The sequence below is a fragment of the Notamacropus eugenii genome, chromosome 2 (assembly GCF_028372415.1).
Source record: "Notamacropus eugenii isolate mMacEug1 chromosome 2, mMacEug1.pri_v2, whole genome shotgun sequence".
Lineage (NCBI taxonomy): Eukaryota > Metazoa > Chordata > Mammalia > Diprotodontia > Macropodidae > Notamacropus > Notamacropus eugenii.
The window spans coordinates 460,132,799-460,157,288 of NC_092873.1; the positions used below are offsets into that span (position 1 = coordinate 460,132,799).

Consider the following 24,490-nt stretch of genomic DNA (forward strand, 5'->3'; position numbering starts at 1 on the left):
AGGACTAGGTTTTTGTTTTTAAATAAGGCCTCAACAAAGTTTCTACATATTTTATCCTGTCTGGTGATTTACTGTGATTAGTCATTGTAATTTCCTTTTTGCTCATTTAGTCCACACTGATCAATATCCAGTGTAAGTTGACCCCTCTGTATTAGTTACTATTCCAGGCGTCTTATTGCATGGATCTCCCCAAAGCTGTCCTCAACATGATGACTATAGCTCGCACAGTGTGGTCAGTTGTATGTATAATTAAACAAAAAGGAAATGTTGGACAGGATTTTAAAAATATGTATTTAAATATAGGCATCCAGATTCTGAATCCCCCATGTCCCTGAAGAGTCTTGGGGTCTGTGAGACCTGTTATTGGGAGCCAGGACTAAGAAGATGCCAGATGGCTCTTGGCCTCTCTATGGTTATTAAACTTCTAAAGCTCAAAACATTTTCTCAAGGAGACAGGGCTGTTCTTTATTGTTTTACCATATGACTCAGAATCTTCCTTTCCATGAAGTCCAAGTCTGTTTATTTCCCAACTTGAGACAGAGAGCTGAGCTTGGACAAATTCTTATTTTCTGGATTTGAGGTGTCCCCAGTGCATTCATTAGAAATTCTAAGAAGAGAAAGAAATCAAATATTTATGAGAGGCAAAAAAATAAAAGCTTATCACATCATATGATCATTAGATTTAGAGCTAGAAGGGATATTAGAGGTCATCTGGTCCAACATTTTCATTTTATAGCTGAGGAAACTAAGGCTCAGAGAGATGCACTGATATCCTCAAGGTCATGAAGTTTTGTGAGTGGTGTAGCTAGGATTCTAACTCAAATCTTCACACATCAAACCCAAAGTTCTTTCCACTCTACTTTTGATCACTGACTATGTGTATAGGTCTGTGTCAGCAGCAGCAATTTATTAAGTACCTGCTTTGTGCAAAGCACTGAGGTTCCAAAAACAAAAAACATTTCCCACCTTCAGAGAGCTGATATTCTGCTGGTGGGACCCTCCATGTATAGATTTAAAGAAGAGTTATATACAAAGTAACACAAGGTAATTTTTAGACTAAAGAGGTGCTGACTGCTTACTGCGGACAAGTCACTTAATCTCTATGAGCCTCAGTTTCCTGATCTGTAAAACAAGGGCATGATTAATTAATACTTAAAAGAATTTTAGTACTTAAAAAATTCAGGCTATTCACTGGAAAATTAAATCCTGAAGCTGAAGCTTAAGTAATGACACATAGTGAGAAGATGGGACTCATTGGAAAATACCCTGATGTTGGAAAAGATTGAAGATAAAAGGAAAAAGGGATGGCAAAGAATGAACTGGATAGTGTCATGGCAAAAAAAGAATGTGAACTTGGACAGACTTTGAGAGATAGTAGAGGATAGAAGGGTCTAATGTGTTATGGTCCAGGGAGTCACAAAAAGTTGTATACAACTGAAACACTGAAAACCAACAAAATGAGGGCATGAGACATGATGACCTCACATGTGGATTATTGCTCCAAATCTATGATCTCATTGATCAGCTTAATTGGAAAAGGCTTCATATTGGAGATGGACCCCTAGTTGTGCTTTGATGGAAGCTAGGGAGAAGAGTCTACAAGGTAGGAATAAGTAAGGAGGGCAATTTAGACTTGGGGGGAGGGTTGAATAGAAAGGCACAGAGGTAGGAGATATGTCCTCTGTGCATAGGGAATAGTTAGCTGACCAGTTTGACTGAAATGGAGAGTAGGTGAAGAGGAGTAATATGAAATAAGACCAGAAAGGTGTGTGTGTGTGTGTGTGTGTGTGTGTGTGTGTGTGTGTGTGTGTGTGTGTGTGCGTGTGTGCGCGTTCATCCTTCGTTGCCGAAGAAGACCATGCCATCAGAGAAATGGTGACATGACTTGTACTTGACTTTGTTTTGAGTGAGAGAGGGCTGTGCAAGTCACCAGCCTCACTTCTCCTCAGAGCCATCTGAATCCAGTGACCAGATATTCATCAGGATGACTGGAGATGACCCAGGATGAGGCAATTGGGGTTAAGTGACTTGCCCAAGGTCACACAACTAGTGAGTGTCAAGTGTCTGAGGTGAGATTTGAACTCAGGTCTTCCTGACTCCTACACTGGTGCTCTATCCACTGCACCACCTGAAAGGTAAGTGGGAGTCAAATTATAGAAGTGCTTAAATGCAGATTGAAGATTTTATATTTTATCCTTAAAGTAACAGGGAGCTATTGAGTGTTTGTAAGTAGGAAGAGAGAGCATGGTTGCATTTGGCAGTTGTGTGGCAGTTGTGTGGCAGTTGTGTGACAAGAGGGATGGATGCGGGGCTGAATTAGGGGTAAGGGAAGGGAATAAGCATTTATATAGTACCTACAATCTACTAGGCACTGTACTAAGTGCTTTACAAATGTTATATCACTTAATCTTCATGACAACCTTGTGAGGTAGGTATTGTTTTTATCTTCATTTTACAGTTGATGAAACTGAAGCATATGGTGATTTGCCCAGGGTCACGTAGCTAGTGAGTATCTGAGGATGGATTTGAACTCAGGTCTTCCTGACTCCAGGTCCAGTGTTTTATCCACTTTTCACCTAGCTAGAATGTATAGAAAACAGCTTTCATTTCCACAGCACTTTACAGTTTACAAATTGTTTTACATATACTATCTCATTTGATCCTGGCAGGTAGGGTTACCTTCATTTTACAGATAAAGAAACTGAGGCTGAGAAAAGTTAAGTCATTTGCCCAGGGTGACACAGCTAATAGGTATCTGACATAGGATTTGAACTCCAGACTTCAAGGCTCCCAGCTCTTGTTCTTGTGCCATGATAGCACATGATTGCTTCCATAGAATGAAGGGGATAGATGGAAGAGAGTTTGGAGAAGTAGAAACAATAAAACTTGACAATCGTTTGGAAGTGAGGATGGAGGAAGAGAGGAAAGAGTTAATGATGACTCCAAGTTGCTAACCTAAGTGAGGGATAGGAGAACTGTTGACAGAGTTCTGGAATGCAGAGAGAGAGAGAGAGAGAGAGGGAGGGAGGGAGGGAGGGAGGGAGAGAGGGAGAGAGAGAGAGAACGAGAGAACGAGAACGAACACCCCGTGTCTAAGGAAATGAGAGACCAGGGAAACATATACAGGAAACAAATGCCGAGAAACACTTATAAACATCAGCATTGGATACTGCTGTGACAAAGTGTTCTATGAAATGATGCAGGCAGTTAGAATAGGGCTATAAACTTATTATAAAGACATTACCATGAATCAAACTGAATTAAGCAGAGTAGAAATCAATGTATGTTGGAGTCACAAAGTAACCTAAACTCCAGGGAGACCTGGCAGCAGTTCCCAGAGTATTTACTCTCTATTTATGAGGCCCAGCCTCTCATTGGAATGCATTGATCATTATTATTTTCTGTTAAATTCTAGGTGGGTACGAGTGCTGCCTTAGCTTGTCTTTCCTTTGGCTCTTCTCCATAGTACCAGAGGATGTCCTAATCATTGAGTCTTTATTCCCTCATAACTTAAGTATTTTTAGTGGAATCACAGACTTAAAGAATTTTAGAACTGGAAGGAACATTTGAGATTATCCCCATTTTACCAAAGAGGAAACCAGGGTTAAATGGGTCACACAGCTAGTTAATAGCAGCAGCAATGGACATGCCAGAGCTAGAACTCGAGTTGGTTGAATTTTCAGTCCAGTTTCATAATGCCACACTGCTTTCTGCAGAGATGGTGGGATGGTTCTACCCGAGGAAATCAAAGACATTGGAGTTTGACCCTTAGATACAAAAATATTTTAGGGGCTTTGTATTGTAGGAGAGAAGTAGAAAGAAAGTGGGTACCCATTAATTAGGGAGTGGTTGAGATAACTGAAGCTTATGAACATAATGGAGAACTATCATGTTGTAAGAAATGATGAACATGAAAAATTCATTAAAAAAAACTTAAGAAGACATATGAAGTGAGGCAATGTGAAATAGGCAGAACCAGGGGAATAATTTACAGAATGACACCCCCCCCCCCAAATGCAAAGCCAGTCTGAAAGATTTCAGAACTCAAATTAAAGCAGTGGCCAATTTGGACTTTAAAGGATTAATAGCAAAGTGTACTTCTAGACTTTCAGTAGAGAGGTGGTGGGGCTAAGGGTGTGTAGTGAGGCATACATTGTCTGACATCAGCAATGTGTTGATTTGTTTTATGTAGCTGAATTTTTCTACTACAAAGAAGGGTTACATTTTGGGGAAGGGAGGGAAGTCACTAGGAAGTAATAGTGTATGTATTTTTACAGTACAGGCATTAATAAACTAAAATATATTTTTAAAAGGAACTTGTGAGAATCTGACTTACCAATAGAAGCCAAGATATTCTGACCTTGCACTTGTTAAGCACCTGCCTACTATGTGCCAGGCCTTGAGGCAGCTACATGCCTCAGTGGATAAAGCCCTAGGTCTAGAGTCAGGAAGACTTGAGTTCAAATCCAGCCTCAGATACTTACTAGCTATATGACCCTGGGGAAATCACTTAACCTCTGTTAGTCTTAATCCAATGATGAAGGAAATGACAAACCACTCCAGTATCTTTGCCAAGAAAACCCCATGGACAAGTATGGTCCACAGGGTAAAGCAGAGTCAGATACAACTGAACAACTCAACAATAGCTATTGATAATATATTTATAATATCGATAATATAATAGTATAGTTGACAAGCCTTTGACAATAAAGCAAGACTCCTAGAGTGGCAAAGAACAGAACAGGCACTGAAGAGAAGGATGGCACAGAAGGCGAGATTAAAGGAAATACACACAAGCTAAAGAGGATAAAATTTATCACCTGACTTAAGATGACACAGACAAAGGCTCCCTCTGATCTATAGCGTTCTTTATTTAAAGCGTTGCATGTATCTTCATAGTTTCTTCATGCTAGCCAAGAACTTACTCATAATGTACTAACCTGGGCAACCTGTAATCAGAAGACTTCCAGACAATTTGAGAGATTATCTTTCCAGTGGTGACTCACGCTAAAAGCATTGTGTGCCCCCACAGTTGGTTCTGCACAATGGCTGTGGTTATTTTAGTCTGATAGCCAGGCTGAGCAAATAACTTAGGTTAACTTGCTCATAAAGTTTGTTATTGTGGAAATCGTAAAGTATTTCTGAAAACCCTGATTGATTCATTTATATATGTATATATTTCTTTTCTTCAAGTAACATTTAGTTGGTCAGTAATAATATTGCCCTCTTCACAGTAGCTGACCGGGAATAAGGGAGGAGTCAAAATATTAGCATCATGGAAAATGCAGTTTATTGGATAGCTATCTGGCCTGAGGGTCAGGATAAACCTAAGTTTGAATCTCCCCTTAGATAATACCTATCCGTGTGAGTTTGAAAAGAACGTGGAATCTCTTTGAATCTCGGCTTCCTTGTCTCCAAAATGGAGATAATCATTACCTACCCAGCAAAGTTAGTGTGAGGATCGTATGATACAATATATACAAAGCACCTTGTAAACCCTAAAGGGTGATATAAATGTGAGCTAGACTTGTCATAGACTTAGACCTAGAAGAGACCACAGAGAAGGTCTAGTCCAACCCATTCATTTTATAGATAAGGAGATTGAGGCACTCAGCCCTAGAGGTGTTGGAAAGTATAAGTGAATGTCTTGCAAAATTTGGGAGTTGGGAGGAACCTCAGCCACCATCTAGTCCCACCCAAATCCTAAAAGTATCCCTGCTGTAACATACTAAACAAGGGGCTGTCCAGTCTCCACTTGAAGGCTTCCAAAGAGGGAAAACTCATCACCTCTTAAGGCAGGTGGTCTGGGCACTCTTTTGTCCCAAAGAAAAGAACAGCAGGGTGGTAGGAAAAGTAGCACTGTTATTATACAAAGGGAAATCCTGACTTTAAAAAACTGGGCATATCTGAAATGGGTCAAGATGTTTATTGTAATCCTCTACTTTTAATGTGACAAAAAAAGCAATGTTCTTTATTGTATAACTCAGGGCACTCTAGACCATAATAGGTAATTAGTGCTTGGGGCCGCTAGATGGCGCCATAGTGGACAGAGCGCTGGGCCTGGAGTCAGGGAAACTCAACTTCCTGAATTTAAATCTGGTCCCAGACACTGGCTAGCTGTGTGACCCTGGGCAAGCCACTTAACCCTGTTTGCCTCAGTTTCCTCATCTATAAAATGAGATGGAGAAGGAAATGGCAAACCACATGGCCCAAAAAAGGTCACAAAGAATCAAAAACAGCTGAAAAGTGAAACAACAATTAATGCTTGTTCACTAAATATGGGGATACCCTGAGTCCTTTTTATTTTTTCACTCACTTGTCTTATGCTTGGTAACCTTTTCAGCTTGCTTGGGCTTAATTCCCATCTCTATGCTGACAGCTCCTAGAGCTTTCTGTATCCAAGCTTGTTTTCTTTCCTGGTCCCACATCACCAATTCTTTACTGAACATTTCAGTCTGGGTGTCCTACACACATCTCAAACTCCGCACTTCAGCTATGTCCTCCCCCATGCCTCCTGGTCATCTTCCTCATCCCTCCTGTCTCTCAGTCTTTGGGTCCCCCTGCTTGGATAGGTGAGTTTTCATCTCATTTTACATGGAATACAACCCCAACCCCAATTCACAGACATCTCCACCAACTCTGCACCTGAACCTTTCCTCTTTCCGGGCTCCTCTTGACGTTGTCTTTCCTCCTTAGAATACAAGCCCCCTGAAGTCAAGGACTGTCATTGTTTTTTCATGCAGTTGTATCCCCAGCACTTGGCACCATCATTTGCATTCAGTAAATGCTTAATAAATGCACATTGGTTAGTTCTAATCAGACAACAAGCATTTATTAAGCACTTAAGTGTCATGAACTGTGCTGAATGCTGGGGAAACAAAGAAAAGGGGAAAAAGACCACAAACCCTAGAACTTGCTCTCAAGGAGCTCCCGGTCTAATAGGGGAGACAACATGCAGACAATTGTGTAGGAATCTACCTATATGTACACTTATCTGTGCATATACACACATATAATCAGGTATATATATCTTGTTCATACCTAATACACAAACAGTATATGTATATATGTTTATATACTTGTGCATGTGATATATATATATATACACAGACACGTGTTTATATGTGCATACATACGGTGTATATATTGTTTATATATGCATATATACTATGTATATACTGTGTGTATATATGTATACGTATACATATACACAAACACATATGTATATACTGGGACAATTGGAAATAATCTCAGAAGAAAGGTCTAGCATTGAGGAAGATTGAAAAAGACTTCTTGTAGAAAGTGGAATTTTGATTAGAACTTGAAGTGAGAAATGCAAAGGAAAACATGAGATAAATGCCAAGAACCCAGCATTTTCAGTATATCAGTTCTCCAAGCATTAACTGGTCTTTCCCCTGCATTCCCTATGCCTGTTAAGAAGATGGAAGGAGAGTAAAGTGAAGGTTGGCTAATATACTGGCCCTACACAAGGTCCTCACCATTCAGAACCTTGGGATCTGGGAGTTCCAGAGAGGAAAGGATTAAGTCCTCCAGGCATTGTCTCTATCCCATACAAGCTGAAAGATAGCTGATGAGATGGCAGGGATGTAAAGTTCCTTCCTTCCTCCTAGCATTGTTCTCAACTTTTTCACTGAGAACTTTGAGAGTACTTGAAGTGTTCAACTTGAATTTAGTAGCAAAGCATCTTAACTTTGATGAAGTCTGAATGTTTCAATTTTCCTCTTGAACTCATCAAAACATACCTTTCCAGTCTCCTTTCATATTGTTTTCCTCTACCTAACTACTTCAGCTAAACCAGACTTCGCTCTGTTCCTTGACATGTGTCTTTTCCTTTCCCACCTCTTTGGTCAAATTGTTTGCTGTGCTTGATGTGTCCTCCCTCTCAGCATACACCAGTTGAGATCATACTCATCTTTCCCATAAGTCCTTCTCTGATCTCCCTCCTTTGTCAGTGGCCTCCTTCGTGCCCTGGTAGAGAAAATGACCTGATGATCTAATGAACTGTTCCTGATGGCACAGGGTCACCAATTAGATCACTGAGCTCACAGCAAAGTCAAATTTGGTTGACTCTTTTATAGGGTGGGAGAAGGGGCAGAGAAGTAATTTTATCCAAATATTATTTTAAAATGAATAGAACAGATGTTGTTTGGAGTGACTTCTCCCCCCTTTTTAAATCTTCACCCCTTACTCCTCCAGTGTTTCTTTCTAAGCTGGGTCCTTGCCCAGAGCCTTGTACTAAAAGCTAAGTTATAGACCCAGCCTCAACAGATCATATTCACAAACAGAATAAAATATCACTCCTGTTCTAATGATAATGTAGGGGTGGGGAGCACTGATGATGCAGTACATAAATTTCAGTTGAAGCACCAAAGATACACATTCCTTGGCCAAAGAGATCAATTCCTCTGAATGTTTTAAGACAGCCTTGCAGCAAGGCTGTCTTAAAATCTTGAAAAATCTTGAATCTTGAAAGTCTCCAAAGTTGTTTTCCCTCTTATACAAAATATGTGTCAGTCCTACTTATTTGATAGATGCATTTCTTTCCATTTTCTGACCCTTTTTATGATTTTGTTATTAGTAGGCTAAGATAATGTGAGCATCTATTTGTTTGTTTTTAAATTTTATTTTTATTTTCAGCTCCAAATTCTTTCCCTCACTTTAATTCCTTTCTCCACCCATGGAGAAGGCAAGAATATGTTACTCATTATGCATATAAGTCATGTAAAACATATTTCTGTATCAACCAGTGAATATCTATTTATGGGAGAATTATTCAGAGCTCTGTGCTCATTTTCTACTCCTTCCCTCTTCCTACCTTTGATCCATAAGAAAATAATTTGAAGGTAATAGTCCTTGTATCTCTCCTAAGCTCTAGTCCAGATCTGCTATTGGATGTTTCCAACTGGATATTAGCTAGAAATCTCAAACTCATATTAAAACCAGACCTCATTATTTTCCTTTTCTTTCCTTTTCTTTTTTATTACATTATTAGATGTTTATGGAGTAAAATATAACATAGTGCAATAAAAAATATAATTGTACATGAAATTGCAAATCAACTATGCACGACTTGCTATTTCTTTCAAATATACAACAAAATTATTGTGTAAATTTCTTATTTTTTTCCTTTTTCTCTATCCTCCCTCTACCTCACCCTCAAGATGGCTACCATTAGACACAAAATATGTATTTATACATGTAAAATTATTCCATATGTACTTCTTTGGTCCCCTGGCCACAACCTACTCTCTGTAAAGTCCCTGTTTCTGTTGAGAGCACCAATATCCTTCCAATCACTGAGGTTTACAATGTCAGAGTCAGCCTTGACTCTTCAGTTCTTTCTCATTCCCCACTCCATATTTAGTGTCCACCCCCATATGCTCTTTTGCATCCATCCTCTTCTCTCCAATGACATGGCTACTACCCTGGGTTCAGCTTGGTCTAATGAAATAGCCTCTTAATTAGTCTTCCTGCTTCCAGTTTCCTCCCTGCCCAATATTTTCTTTGCTCAGGTTCCAAATTAATATTCCTAAAATACAATTCAAGCCATGTCATTTCTCTGCTCAAAAAGCTCTAGCTTCTTCCTATTGCCTTTAGGGGGAAAAAAAAAAGATCTCTGTTTGCCATTTAAAGCTCTTCACATTCAACTTTAAGCGCCTTTTACAATCTTATTTTCCATATGTCTCCTTCCTACACTCTGCTTCCAGCCTATTTGCTATTTTACTCATGTATGGTTTTCCATTTCTGCCTATGTACCTTTGCCCAAGGCTTGGATCCAGTACTAAAATGTCCTCCCTCCCTCCCTCCTTCCCTCCCCTCTTAGAATTCCAAGCTACCATCACAGCTTAGCTCACTTACCACCTCCTACTAGAGATTTTTTCCTAGGCCTTAGTTCTCTGCTGCTAATAACCTTCCTCCAGCAAAATCACTCTACATTTCCATTATATCTCTTTTGTATTTATTTATGCAAGTTCTTACCAGGGCACCCTAAGTCCCTTGAAGAATAGCTTTAGCTTTTGTCTCTGTACGAAGTACCAGGAACATGGTAGGTCCTTAATAAATACTTTTTGAATTAATTGAATAAACAAGAACAAAAAGTTTATTCAATTTCTCTTAATTGATTGATCTAGCCTAGTATTTGATTTTAATGAGTCTCATCACTTGATTTTCTCGGGCTCACTCAGAAGACAGTAACTTGGGTTAGTTGATCTCCTAAAATCCCTTTTGGGTCTGAGTGACATTTATTTTTGTCCGTGGGCATTTATTGTTATTGTGCATTAGGGGAAAAGTTACTTTCCCCGAATGGATTCCAGGGTTTTTTCAATCTGTGGTTTGTAAGTCCTTCCCTAGGGCTAGCCTTTGGTCATGGGCAAAATAAATCCCTTCCTAGAGAGCAAGGTTACTTCCTCTAGGAGGGCAGGAACTGTTTAACTCTTTTTGTGTGTGTTTGTGCAGTCCTGGAACTTAGCACCATGCCTGAAACATACTAAACATTTAGTAAGTACCTGTGAATTGATTAATTGATTCCACTGCCTACTAGAACCTGAAACTCCACTTGTAATGCTCCATCCTTTTATGCTAAGACTGATCCCCATTGACAAGGAAATGTTTATTCAGTCACTCAATAAACATTTATTAAGTGCCAACTGTGTGCCAGGTACTTTGCTAAGTACCTGGGATACAAAAAGAAGCAAAAGACAGTTCCTACCCTCAAGGAGTTTACAAGCCAATAACACTTTAAGCTGAAGTCTTTAACTTACATTTTGTAGCACATTTTTAAAGGGAACATTGAAAAAGGCCTGCTGACTAGGGCCTGAGGGAGACTTGTCTAACCCCCACCCACCAGGATCAGTTTTTTTACCTGTTCCTATCCCATCTTGACAACTGTGACCTAGTGTGAGAGGTAGGAGAATGGGAAGGGAACACACATTTATTAAGTACTTACTATATGCTGTTAGGCACTGTGCTAAACTAAATAATTCCTCATCTGATCCTCACAACAACCCTGGGAGGTAGATACTGTCATGATCCTCATTTGTACATGTCCCTCAGAAAACTGAGGTACACAGAGGTTGAGTAACTTGCCTAAGATCTCATAGCTAGTAAGTGTCTAAGAGTCTGATTTGAGCTCAGGGCTTCTTCATTCCAGGCCCAGCACCACTATTCCCTCACTGGTTTGGGAGTCAGGAGGCTCAGCTCTTGTCCTGGGGCTGCCACTAGTTAGTTGGCTAACTTTAACCTCTCTGACTTTCATTTCCTGCCTAAATAATAAGGGAGCAGGGCTTAATGTTGTCTTGGGGTCCTTCCAACTCTAAATGCTATGACATTTCTGTTAAGTATGGTAAGTTGTTGGCTCTTTTCTATGTGAAAATATCCATCGTCCTCATGAATTTTGGTCATTCGGGAAGTTTAAAATTTTTTTGCTTCTCAGGTTGTCTTATTCAAGATTTCTGTGGCTTCGCCTCCGGATTGAAACCTGCAGCATTTTCTCACCAGATCACAGATTCTTTTCTTTCCTCTTTTGTTAAAAATATCTTTTAAATGAATGAAAAGGCATTTTTTTAAAAGTCCTATATTCAAAGTTAAATTCATTTCTTCCTCTTAAGAAGCTTACATTTAATAAGGGAAGATGACTCTTTTCAAAGAGTAGTCAGTGGGAGGTGATTTGGACTAGAGAATCCACAAGACTGTGAGTAGTCATAGGACGACTGATTGCCATCTTCTTTTCAGGTTGTTTTTTGTTTGTCCTTCATTTTCAAAGAGGACCAATAAATGACCTCAGGAAGGTGATGTCTTTGACTTGCAAGTGAATTGAATTTGAGGCAGAGCCGTGCAGTCATTAGCTTCACTTTCTCATCTAGAGCCATCTTCGTCCAGTGGCAAGATATAGATAAGGACAAGTGGCAGTGGCTTAGGATGCAGTGGAAGACCTTGGCCTTTTTAAGCTAAGGTCCTTCCTAGGTCTGTTTGTCTGAGGCATTCATCGATTAAGGCTAGGTAAGAAAAGAGGCAAAGAATGGCCTCTTTTACCTAGTCAAAAAAAATCAATCTGGGAGGGGAAGACCTTTAGGGTTTTTTGCCAAAACACAAACAATTGCTATTTACATTCCCTCTGAGCCATCAGAACTGGAACAGTGAAGGGGTTGGGTGTAGACAGAGTAGTGGTGCTCAGGCAGTGACATGGCATATGACATGGATACAGCCGAAGAACAGTAGACATCCTGGCTCTAAGTTGGGTTAGTTATGGGAAGCCCTTACCAGTTTTTATTAATTACATCAATCTACAAGCATTTATTAAAAGACCTGCTATGTTTCTGGATATATTCCTATTCACAGTTCTTCCCAGTGAGCCATCTTTTGTAACCAAAAAGAAAAGAAAAAGAAAAGAAAAAAAAACAGGTTAGCAACAGTAACCTATATATTGACTCTGTCCCTCACTCTTGCAGTGAAGAGGTACTTTCCTGCAACTCTTTCCCAGAGTCAAGCTTGATCATTATAGTTACACAGAGTTCAGTTATCAGATCTTTCCTTTTAAGTTTTTCTTTTGAATGCTATTTTTCTAGTTCTTATTCTGCTCTACATCAACTCACTTGAATCTTTCTGTGCTCTGATTCCTTCATATCCGTCCCTTCCTTGATGGAACATATTCTATTAATGTGCCACTTTTTTTTGGTCATTCCTCGTTCAATGGGTACCAACAGTCTGAATTATAGTTTTAGAGACTCCTTCTCCTGTGAGAGCACAGGGTAAGGCCAGCTAAGAGATCTATGTTCTAACTGACTTGGAACAAATAGCATTGGAGGAAAGGGCAGATAATCAGGAGTTTTTCTTCCCTCCCCCCCACCCCCACCCTAGAAGTCATTTAACGATTTTCAAGTTCACTTAAACCCCCAAGGGCTGAAGCTTTGGTTTTTCCTTGATCCTTTAGATCTTGAGTAACCTAGTGATGGAAGAGCTCTTGCCAACCCTTCAGACGGACCTTTTACCTAAAATGAAAGGAAAGAAGAATGACAGAAAAAGAGCTTGGTTTGGTGTAAGTGACTCTTGTCTTATTACTGCTCTTGGCTTGTGGGTAAAACAAAATTAGTGCTGCCTTCTCACAATTGGTAGCTTTTTTTTTTAAAAAAAGAGAACTCTGGGTAGGGAATTGTATTCATGACTACTTCTTGCTTTTGGCCAGTCTCACTTCCATAAGGACGAAAACAAATTCACTGTAAGTTGGAAACAAAAATAAGAGTACATTTTTTTGGTTGAAGTTATGATGGTCCATTCAATAAAACCTAATCTGTGTTCTTTGGAGTGTCAAGAAGATCATTTGTACAGTGCGGAACACTAATTTATGTGTTATGTTTTGTTATAGATTTTAGAAGAAGCCTACAACTTGGTCCAGCATCAAGTTTCAGAAGGATTAAGTGCTTTGAAAGAGGAATGCAGAGCTCTGACAAAGGACCTAGAAGGGACCATTCGTTCAGACATGGATCAGATTGTGAATTCAAAGAACTTCTTAGCTGGGAAAATCAGAGGTTAGAGATAAAATGTTCTCTTCTTTATGGCTTTCTTTCAGAGCTATTCTCTGGAGACACATTATTAAATAGATGATGTGCTTATGACATCTGGTTATAAGTCTTTTAATTGATTAAGCTATACATTTCTGTAATCCTATAGTATGCCTAAAACAAGTAACTTTGGATAATAATTAAAACACTAGGCGGGGGGTGGGGGGATGATAATTGTTTAAGACAGTTCTCATATAGCAAGTGAAGCAAAACAAATCACTTTTGTTCTTAATGTGATCCTTCGCTTCTTTCTGGACTAGGTAGCCTCCAAGATTCCTTCCATCTATTAAGATGATGCCATTCTGATTTCATGATTCAATCTCTCCCCTCTCCTATCCCAACCTCCAATATACAGCTGTCAGATCCATTCCTAAGGCACAGGTCTGGTCATGTCACTCCCCCACTCAAAAGCCTACAATGACTGACTCCCTGTTATCTCCAGATCCCTTCGAGATATCTCTGACTTAATCGAGGAGGCAGCTTTGTATAGTAAAAAGAGTGCTAGAGTCATCAGAGACCTGGGTTCAAACCTCACCTCCAACACTAGCTGTGTGATCATTACCAAATCTATGAATCACAGAATCTGAGAGCTAGAAGGGACTTTAGCAGTTATCTAGTTCAACCTATGAAAAAAGGAATCTCCGCTGTAACATACCCAACAAATAACCATCTAGTCTTTGCTTAAAGACTTTAAAAGAGGTCTTGAAGCAGGCCATTCCTACTTTTGGACAGCTCTAACTGTTAGAAAGTCTTTCTTGACATTAAGGCTGAACTTATCTCCTTCCAGTTCCCACCTCCCCCCAATTATTCCTGGTTCAGTCCTTTGGGATCAAAAATAATGAATCTCATCCCTGCTCTATGTGACAGCCCCTCAGAAACTTAAGGGACAGCTCTGATATCCCTCTTTCCTCCTCTAGGCTAAACATGCCTAATAATGAACTCAGGGTCATCCTCCTGTGGACATTTACCCATTTGTCAATGCCATTTTTAAACTGTGGTACCCAAAACTGAACACATTACCCCAGTTGAGATCTGACAAGGGCAGAGTACAGTAGAATTATCTCTCCTCTATTCCTGGAAGCCAGGTCTCTCTTAGTCCCAAAGTTTTATTACTTGTTGTTAACACTTGACCTTGTTACTTACATTGAATTTGCAGTCCACTAAAATACTCAAATCTTTTTTAGAAGGAATGCTGTCTAACCCTTGTCTTATACTTCTAAGTTGAATTTTTGTACCCAAGTATAATATTTTACATTTATTCCTATTAGATTTTATGTTATTAGATTCGGCCTGTCAGGAACTTTTTGGATCTGGATTTGGTCATTATTGTGCTCTCCATCCCAGCTTTGGTTTCATTTGCAAATCTGATGGGCATACCATCTGTGTCTTCATCCAAATCATTCATAAAAATGTTAAACACACAGGGGTAACCACAAATTTTGGGGACATTCCACGAGAGATTTCCCGTCTGTCATGTTGATGAGATGAGCTATGAACAAGTGCTCTTTCAGTCCAGCCATCCAACTAGTTTTGAGTCCAAGTGATTGATTATGTTGTTGTCTGATCTCCATATCTCCACAAAAAGATATTATGAGTTACTTTATCAGAAGCTTTGCTAGAAGTCTAGGTAAATTATATCTGGAACATTTCCCCTAGAGAGTAGCCTAGTAAACCTGTCATAAAAGGAGATGGTCTCCGTCTGGAATGTGTTCTTGATGAAGCCATGCTGGAAGTTTGTAATCACTGCATGCCTTTCTGGGTGTTCAGCAGGGATATATCTACCCCGTTCCAGATTTCATCCCTGAAATAGATGTCGAATTCACTGGCCTATAATTTGTAGAGACTCTTCTCTTCCTGTTATCAAAAATCAGAAAAATGGTTGCTCTTTTCAAATCTTTTAGTACTATAATCCATCTTCTCCTATCTTTCAAATATCAGTGACAATGACTTGGCAGTCACATCTGCTAGTTCTTTCAGTAACCAAGGATATGGTTCATCTGAGCTAGGTGACTTGAATTCCTCAAAGGCAGCTGGATATTCTCTCACTGACCCTTTATTTCTCTTGACTATCAACTCAGTGTTAGTAATTTTTGTTCTGTCATTTCTAGGGTAAAGATCATTCCCTTTTTCAGAGAAAATTAAAAGAAAATAAAGAGTTAAGCATTTATGCTTTCTCTGTGTTGTCAGTTATCATCATCCTATCAACCCAAAGCAAAAAGCTATGCCTTCTTTGATCTTTTGTTTCCCCAGCTAGCTAAAAATCCCCCTTTTGTCATCCTTTCTTCAGGACTGGGCCATGTTTTTATATTCATTTTCTGGCATCTGGACTTTCTTCTATTTTCTGTATATTTCTTGTAAAAATCTAAGTTGGTTGGTACGTTTCTGGTACATCTACATCAGGCTCTTCAGACAAATCCACTTTTCCTCTTCATTGGAGTTTTTTCCTTTTCTGTCTTCAGAATATCTTTCTTAAGCATTTCCCATCACCCTTGGGCTGACTTCCCTTGCAGCATTTTACCTGTGTTTCCTCTGAACTCTTTGAAATCTGCTTTCCCAAAATCTAGGCTACACGTCAGACATGCCAATCAATGTATACAAAACAAGCTATATACAGGATAAATAGGACATAATTAATAGAAGGAAAGCACTAGAATTAAGAGGTGTTGGGGAAGGCTTCTAGTTAAAGATGGCATTCTAGTTGGGACTTAAAGGAAGCCAAGGAAATCAGTAGACTCTCCCTCTCTGAGAAGGGAGAGTGTTCCAAGCATGAGAGAGAGGCAAGAAAAAAAGGTTAGAGCTATGAGGTCTATTCATTCAACAGACAGGAGGCCAGTGTCATTGAGCTAAGAGTGGGTGTGTGTGTGTAAGGTAAGGTGTAAGAAGACTAGAAAGATAGGAGAGGGGTGTGTGTGTGTGTGTGTGTGTGTGTGTGTGTGTGTGTATCCATGGATTTTTACTTCTGGTTCTATTTTTGGGTTTTTGTCTCCTGTGAATTGCTAGATTATAAATTTCTTCTGCGAATTTCTGAAATTCTCAGCTACGGTTATACTTCCTTCTTATATTTCTAACTAAGGGTATATACATATTCAATCTTCCCATCCTTTTTTAGTTTAAAACCATTTCGATAGGATTTATAAGATACCAGGAAAAACCATTCTTACCAACCTTTGGTATACTCCATCTCTAACCAGGACTTTGTCAGCGCTATATGGTGAACTGTGATCCAGAAATTCAAATCCCATTGTCAGCTGTTACCTTCCCAAATCGATTGCCCTCTTCTATATTCCTTGCCTTCAGTAGGCAGCAGGGAGAAAACTCAACCTTATGGTCTTCAGTTTCTTGCTCAAGACTTTATAATCATTGGCAATACTTTTTACATTCCTCCTGAAAATGTCGCTTGTGCCCATGTGAATCACCAGAAGTGATAGTTATATGCTGAATCCATGCCTGAGGAGAACAGCCAACCTTTCCGCAGTTGTTATCAGATCAACAAACAACTTCTAGAAAACCTCTGAGCAGGGAATTACCAACTTCTACTGCCCTTCTCTTTTTCCTTGCCCCATTACTAAATAATCTTTCACCTGAGAGCTTTTCCACGATGCCATCCTTGGAACAACAAGCAGTTGCTTTCTCTTTATAACATCCACGTGTTTCCTCTCTAGGATGACCCATACGTCTCTTTTTCACTCTAACTGTACAACTGTCCTTTTCCTTTCCTTCCTCCCTTGTCTACACTTCCATTTTCCATTGTTCTGACAAGGGTCAGGCCTCCCCTCCTCAATCTCAGGTCTCTGTCTTTCCCATGGAATCTTTATTTCTGATTTCTTTCATTCTCCCTAACAACTTGAAGTGTGAAGAGGCATTTTAAAAAAATCTTCCTTTACCTTCTCCTCCAGAAGAGAGAACAACCCACTCTTGTAACACAGATAACAACCACTTGACTGTGGCAGAAGTGGAAATATCATGAATTTGATACAAGTCACTACACAATTTTCCCTCTTCTTATTCAGTCTTGTTTCTTGAACTTGTATGTGTTAAAATTGCAGCTGTTCAAACTTAAGCACCTAGTTAAAGCTTTTTATAGAGACTTCACCCAAATTTCTTTCTTTTGTTTCAGCAACTCCACCCATAGCCAAAGCCCTGGTCATATCCACCTTCCCTTCAGCTTTGTACCAATCTTCTATTTCATCAGTTTGACCATGTTGTCCTACCAGTTTTCATACCCTAATTATTTCACTTGACTTTTCTTATTTTTGTTGCCTTGACTTGCCAACTACCTTATCCTTCTTGCTTCTGTCTCTTTAAATTCTATTCCCTGATCCTCCTTAATCCTTTTCTATGCAAATTACATGCTGGGAAACTGGACATTTCAATCACCTTTACCCTGATGAGCATTTTTCCCCCTTTGTTGGGTGCCTTTTCTTATTACATAACCTTCCCTCTTTCTGCCCCTTTCCACTAGCTAAACTATATCTAATGATAATAATGATAAGGAAAATGGCTAGCATTTATAGTGCTTCCTATGTGCCTGGCACTGTGTTAAGCACTTTTCAAATATCTCATTTTATCCTAACTACAACCCTGGGATGCAGGTGCTGTTATCATTCCCATTTTATAGTTGAGGAAACTGAGACAAACAAAGGTTTGTTAAGCAACTTGCCCAGGGTCACCCAGATAGTGAGTGTCTCAGGCTGGATTTAAACCATTTCTTCCTGGCCCTAGGCCTGGGGCTCTGCACACTATGGCACCACCTGGCAGCTTTGATTGCCCACTCTTCCATAAGGACCAAACAGGACAATGTATATAAAATGCTTGCTTTGTGGTGCTATTTGTTGTTCATTCTAGTCATTTCCATTTGGGGTTTACTGGGCAAAAATACTGGAGTGGTTTGCCATTTCCTTCTCCAGGTCATTTTACAGATGAGGAAACTGAGGCAAGCAGAGTTAAGTGTTTTGCCCAAGGTTAAGTGTCTGAGGCTGGATTTGAACTCAGGTCTTCCTGACTCTAGGCCCTGGGCGTGCTCTATCCACTGCCCAACCTAACAGCCCTTTAGTGCTATTTTGTATGTCAGCTGTTATTATCTTTCCAGCCTGATTTCATATTTCACCTTCCTATGTTCAAATGTAAATCTTTGTCATTCCACCTCTTTCCTGAAGCTCTCACTGATGTCTCCACTTTTATGTACTTTCCCTTTGGAAATTACCTTGTATTTATTCATTTACCTATGTGTATATTGTATTTCTCCCCCCAATCCCCCAACTCCCCAGCAGAATGTAATCTCCCTGAAGTCAGGGACTATTTCATTTAGTCTGTATTTCTCATTACCTGGTCTTGTACGTGGTAGAATATGTTACACATTTTTGTTAAATAAATTTAAATGGAGAGATCTCAAGGGTTATCATACAGAAAAGAGATGAGATTTACTCTGCTTGTATTAGAACAATTATATATCTATAATACCTCTAAACTCATGTTTTCCATCTCAGCTGCCACTACCTTAATGTGAGCCCTTATTACCACCCACCTGGCCTATATTGCAAGAGCCTCCCTTTGGGTCTTCCACTGCTCCTCACTCCTCTCCTCCATCTATACTTCACTCTGCTGTCAGAATATTCTTTCTTACATGTAGATCTTCTCTTGCTAAGCTCAAAATTTTTCTGTAGCTACTGTTGCCTACTAAACAATATTTAAAAGTCCTCTGCCTAGCATTCAAGGCCTTACACAATTCAAAAGGTAATTTCTGCTCTATTTTTCCAGTCTTTTTTCATATTATTCCCCTCCAAAACTTTGCTTCAATTAAATCAGATTATTTCCTGACCCTGATTGTACGTTGCCTTCACCTAACCTTCGCTAACACTGTTTCCTGTGTCAGAAATACCCTCTCTCTTCACTTGTGAAATTCCTCTCATTCTTTAAAGTCCAATTCAAATGCCACCTCCCTCAATAAGTTTTCTCTCAACCCTAGTCAATGACAAACTTCTCCCTCAGACACAATGTGGCACTGGTTCTGTAACACTCCCAATGAGCCTATCACATAGTATGTTTTAGGACTGCCTGGTATGGTAGCTTATCTCCTTTTCAGACTCTAAGATTAATGAAAGTGGGGGCTGCTCATCTAAAATGTATATCTCCCCACATCATCTGCATGTAGCAAGCACCCAATCAATGCTTCTTGTATTGTTTTAAGTGTAATTAAAAAGGCACAAACAAAATACTAAAGCAGTTTGGAGTGAGGAGGGCTCTCTCCCAAATGGGGAGATTTAAGATGATTTCATGAAGGAGAAAGAATGTGAGCCAGCTTGGAAGGTTGTGCATAGAGGTAGCTGGGAGGGTATGGCTTAATATAAGGAATAACATGAGCCAAGACAAAGAACTGGGAAAATATAGAGCCTGTTCAGGAAATGGCTGGAACTTAGGGCATCTGGAGGGGTGTAATAGTAGATAAGGCTCAAGTATAATTTGGAGTCAGATCTGCCCTATGGCAGGGAAGGAATTCTGAATTCTCCTTCATTACCATTCTTTACCTGTGTCCACTTTACACCTCACTCTGGCCCCAAATTAAAGATGAGCTCCACCCCCTGGCTTGCCCACCAGCTCAGCAGGTTAGAGACTATGTTAGAGGTTCAGCTCATGGCTGGACTTTTTTTTTCAAAGACCTTTTGTGATTGTTCTGACATTTTAATAGCATGATTTTTAGAATTACTATTGTGAATATTATTCTCTCTTGTTTTCATGGCAAATTATTTTGCTGGTTAAGAGCTGCCCAGTCATTCAGATTATATTTATAGTTTTCTCTTTAGAAAAAACTTTATGAAACGATCATTTTATAAGCAAAGAAAGTTCTAATTCTTTCCCATATATCTGTGGAGGAATAATGTGCAAGTTTCTGTTCTAGAAATTGGGGAAAGACAAAAAAAAAAACCATGCTCTGCTCTCAAAGAACTTATTTTCTACTGGGAGGATCAACAGGTATGCAGATAATTGAATATAATATATACAAAGCAATTTCAGGAGGAAGCAGATCATAGTATATAGTGCTAGAAATGACCCCTTCATTTTATAAGTAAATATAGCATTACATAATTGGAACTATAAATGCATATATACATACACATACAATACGTATGTATGTGTGTGTGTACACACATGTGTATCTGTTGGAATGAAACTCCACTTTCATTGGTGTTGGGGGTAGAAAACTCCTTAGAAGGAAACTCTGTTTACTAATGTGGCTCAGCCTCCATCCTGAAACTTTAAGGATTAGAGAGTTATCTGGGCTATTGAGAGGTTACATGATTTTCCCAGGGTCACACAAGCTGATATTGCCAGAGGTGGGTCTTGAACTCGGGTCTTCTTGACTCTGAGGTTCTTTATCCACTGTCCCTCACTGCCTTTTCCAATATTTTCCTGTATTATATGTGTATTTGAAAGTACAATGAAATATGCAGAAGTGTGGGGTACTGGAATTTCCTCCTTTTGCATAAGATGTACATCATCTTTGCTTATTTGTAAGAAATAGAAAAAAATGTGTCTCTACCCCAGGGCAAAAGAAAGCTTGAGGAGAGAAGGGACTTTGGAAAATAGTTGGTTACAATGAGACAACAGCTGTGTATGATAGTGAACATTTGGGAGGAAAACTGGGCACAACAAATACCAAGCTAGTTAGGCATGGCAGTGGGGGAAGCGGGAGGGTAGTGGCTCTCAGGACACTCAGAAGAGCTGTTGGCGTACCTTGTCAGGTGCTAGTCTGACCTGACTTCTGACCCTTCTGCGGGCATTTCTACAACTACCACGAACTCATGACTCTTTGTTTCTTCTTACCCAGTCATGGTGGCTGAACCCGCTGGACGAACTTGTGCAGAGGGTATACAACCATTCCTGTCTTCCATCTTGGAGGAACTCATGGGGCCAGTGAGTTCTGGGTTCAGTGAAGTCCGGGATCTCTTTGAAAAAGAGGTGAATGAAATCAGCCAAAGTTTCCAGACTAACAAAGATCCTGCTCAGCTAAAGGAGGTAAAGAAATAAAGTTGCCAAGTTACAGATGGACCATGTGGGTATTTGAGGAATCCTCATCTTGGCAGAAATCTCTTTGAATTTTTGAAATAGACATTATATAGCTGTGGCAATGAGAAAGTTTGGGATAATGACTTTCACTGTACCTTAGTACCCTCATTCTTGGTTAATTGAATCCCCTAAAATTCTTTCCATATCTAAGTAAAATGCCAAGTCTCTTGATGAGAACAAATGTTGAACGGGTCAGATTTCTGGGCTATCCTTTCAGGGACTTCCCTCCAGGGGATATTAGTCTATCAATCACCATTCTTTGGGTCCGATCATCCAATCAGATCCAAATGCACCTAACTGTACAATCATTTGGCCCACATCTCTTCATTTTTTTTTTTTTTTACAAAAGAACTCTATGACAGACATAAAATTCCTGACTGAAGTCCAGCAATACTAAGTCTGTGTCATTCTCTTGATCTTTTGGCCTAGTAGTCCCTTAAAAAAAAGTTAGTCTCATATGAGTTGTTCTTGATGAAAGCATGACATCATCATTGCTTCCCTTTCTAAGTGTTCTACATAACTTTCTGACAGTTGGAGCTGTCCCAAAGTAGAGTGGATTGCCTCAAGAGGCAGTGAATTCTTTATCAATGGAAATCTTCAGATTCAGGCTAAGTGATGCTATACGTAGCATTCCTGTTCAGGTATTGGTTGGCCTGGTAGAATTCTGATGCCCCTTCCAACTTTGAAATTCTATAACCTGCACTTTCCTGAAGTCCTATAGGGAGTAGCTAGAACTGGGATTTCTCCACAGCTCTGTACTTCTACGAATGGGGTTATCCTAATACCAAGAACAGCTGCCATCCTAGGTCCTACTTCCTTACCCACAAAAGAAAGGTGAAAAATTCTGGAGACAAGAGGAAACAGTAGAAGGGAAAGCAGGAGCAATGATTCTGGGTGTTTTTCACCCACTAAGAATCAACAGAGTAGAAAAGATAGCAAGTTGTCAGTTTTGTACACCTACGGTTCTTATCCATAGAAACACACTCATGCACAGAATCCCTGAGAATGTAGGATGCATTCCTTGTAATTAGCCTCCCCTACCTCAAGATTATTTTCTTTCTTCACCAAATTATAGCACTTGGACCAGCTGAAGAATCTTCCACTGAACTCAGTGAAGATGGAACCTTGTTACTTGAAAGTCAACCTACTCCAAGAACAACTCCAAGACCTCAAGAGCCGATTCAGGTTCCCCCACATTGACTTGGTGGTACAGAGGACTCAAAACTACATGCAAGAAGTAGGTGAAGCAAAAGCATTTCCCTGGGAGAGGCAGGGACTGTGGAAAGGGTAGCAGATCAAGATACCAAACAGAGAACAAATATTCCCAGTCATAAAGGAGCTAGTCTTTAGTAGGATTTTTTCCACTGGGATTGGGAGTTTGGTGGAGTGGGAAGAAGGAAAGGCTCCAACATGGTTTCTCCTCAATGCTATGAGCCCAAAGCATATTTCTACCACTCCCATCCCAGATGGTGCTTCCTTGACCACTAAAGAGAAGTGAAAATTCTGGAGAGAGGAGGAAATAGTAAAAAGGGCAAGTAGAAACGATAATTCTGGGTGCTTTTCACCCACTAAGAATCAGCAAAGCAGAATTAAAGCTGTCAGAATTCAACTGATAGAATTCCATTTAATAAATTCCTTTCAACAACTTAAAATTGAAGTGTAGCCATCTTTCCACTCACACCTCAGGCAGACTATAGAGAATGCAGAAAATGGAGGTGGGAGAGATCATACTATCCTTCTAGATATTCTCTTTCCTTTCTGGGTTTTTATGACTGCTCTCTCCTGTTTCTCTTCCAACCTATGTAATCACTCTATCTCAGTCTTCTTCATTCACTCATCATCCAGGTCATAAGGTGATTGTTCCAGCTAGGCTCCTTTCCTGCTTTCTCTTTTCTTCTACTTGGTCTACTCCAAATCTCTCACCCCCCATGCTCCCATGGTTTCAATTACAATCTCTCTGCTGATGACTTTAAGATCCACATATCTAGGAGCAGCTAGTTGGTGCAGTGGACAGAGCACTGACCCTGGAGTCAGGAGGATCTAAGTTCAAGTCTGACCTCAGATACTAGTTGCATGACTCTGGGCAAGTTACTTAACCCTATTTACCTCAAAAAATTACTTTAAGAAAATCTATATATCTAGCCATTAGCTCTCTTGAACCATGATGGGGAAGGAGGTGGAGTAGGAAACTGCCTACTGCACATTTTGAACTGTACAAAACAGAACTCATCTTTCCCCCCAAATCAGCTCCTCTCCAAATTTCCCTTTCTGTTGATGGTACCACCATCCTTCCAGTCATCCCGGTTCACAAACTCAGTCATCATCAACTCCTCACTCTCACTCACCCCACATCTCCAGTCTGTCAAGAAATGTTGTTTCTGTCTCTCCTTCTCTTTCTACATATCTTCTTCTGTGCCCTTACAAAGACCCCACCCTATTTCAGATTTTTAATAGCCTCCTAATTGGTCTCCCAATATCCAATCTCTACCCTCTCCAATCTATACTCTGAGAAGCTGCCAAATTGATATTCCTGAAGAGCAGGACTGACCATTTTACCCCTCTGATCAAGAATCTTCAGTTGCTCCCCATTGCCTTTAGGATAAAACCTCAACTTTGTTTGACATTTGAAGCCCTTTACAACCTGGCCCCAGCCTGTCATTCCAGGTTAAGGTAACATTTTCTCCCCCACATATCCTAAATTACAGCCAAACTGGCCTACTTGCTCTTCTCTATGTACGACAATCGATCTCCCACCTCCATGCCTTTGCATAGTCCCATCACCATTACAATATTCTCCCTCTTTACCCCTTGATACTTGCAGCTCCCATCAAGGAACTCACGCTTCCTTC

At 39.9% G+C, this 24,490-nt stretch overlaps 1 protein-coding gene across 2 annotated transcripts in view; it reads left to right on the forward strand.

The window, feature by feature from the left end:
• Positions 1-24,490, forward strand: part of NIBAN1 (niban apoptosis regulator 1) — a 195,805-nt gene that overhangs the window by 155,284 nt on the left and 16,031 nt on the right. For both annotated transcript variants that reach the window (XM_072648397.1, XM_072648396.1), the window contains exons 7-10: positions 12,950-13,054; positions 13,382-13,544; positions 21,403-21,590; positions 22,717-22,878. In XM_072648397.1, coding sequence (XP_072504498.1) covers positions 12,950-13,054; positions 13,382-13,544; positions 21,403-21,590; positions 22,717-22,878 — 618 coding nt within the window. The remainder of the gene's footprint in view (positions 1-12,949; positions 13,055-13,381; positions 13,545-21,402; positions 21,591-22,716; positions 22,879-24,490) is intronic.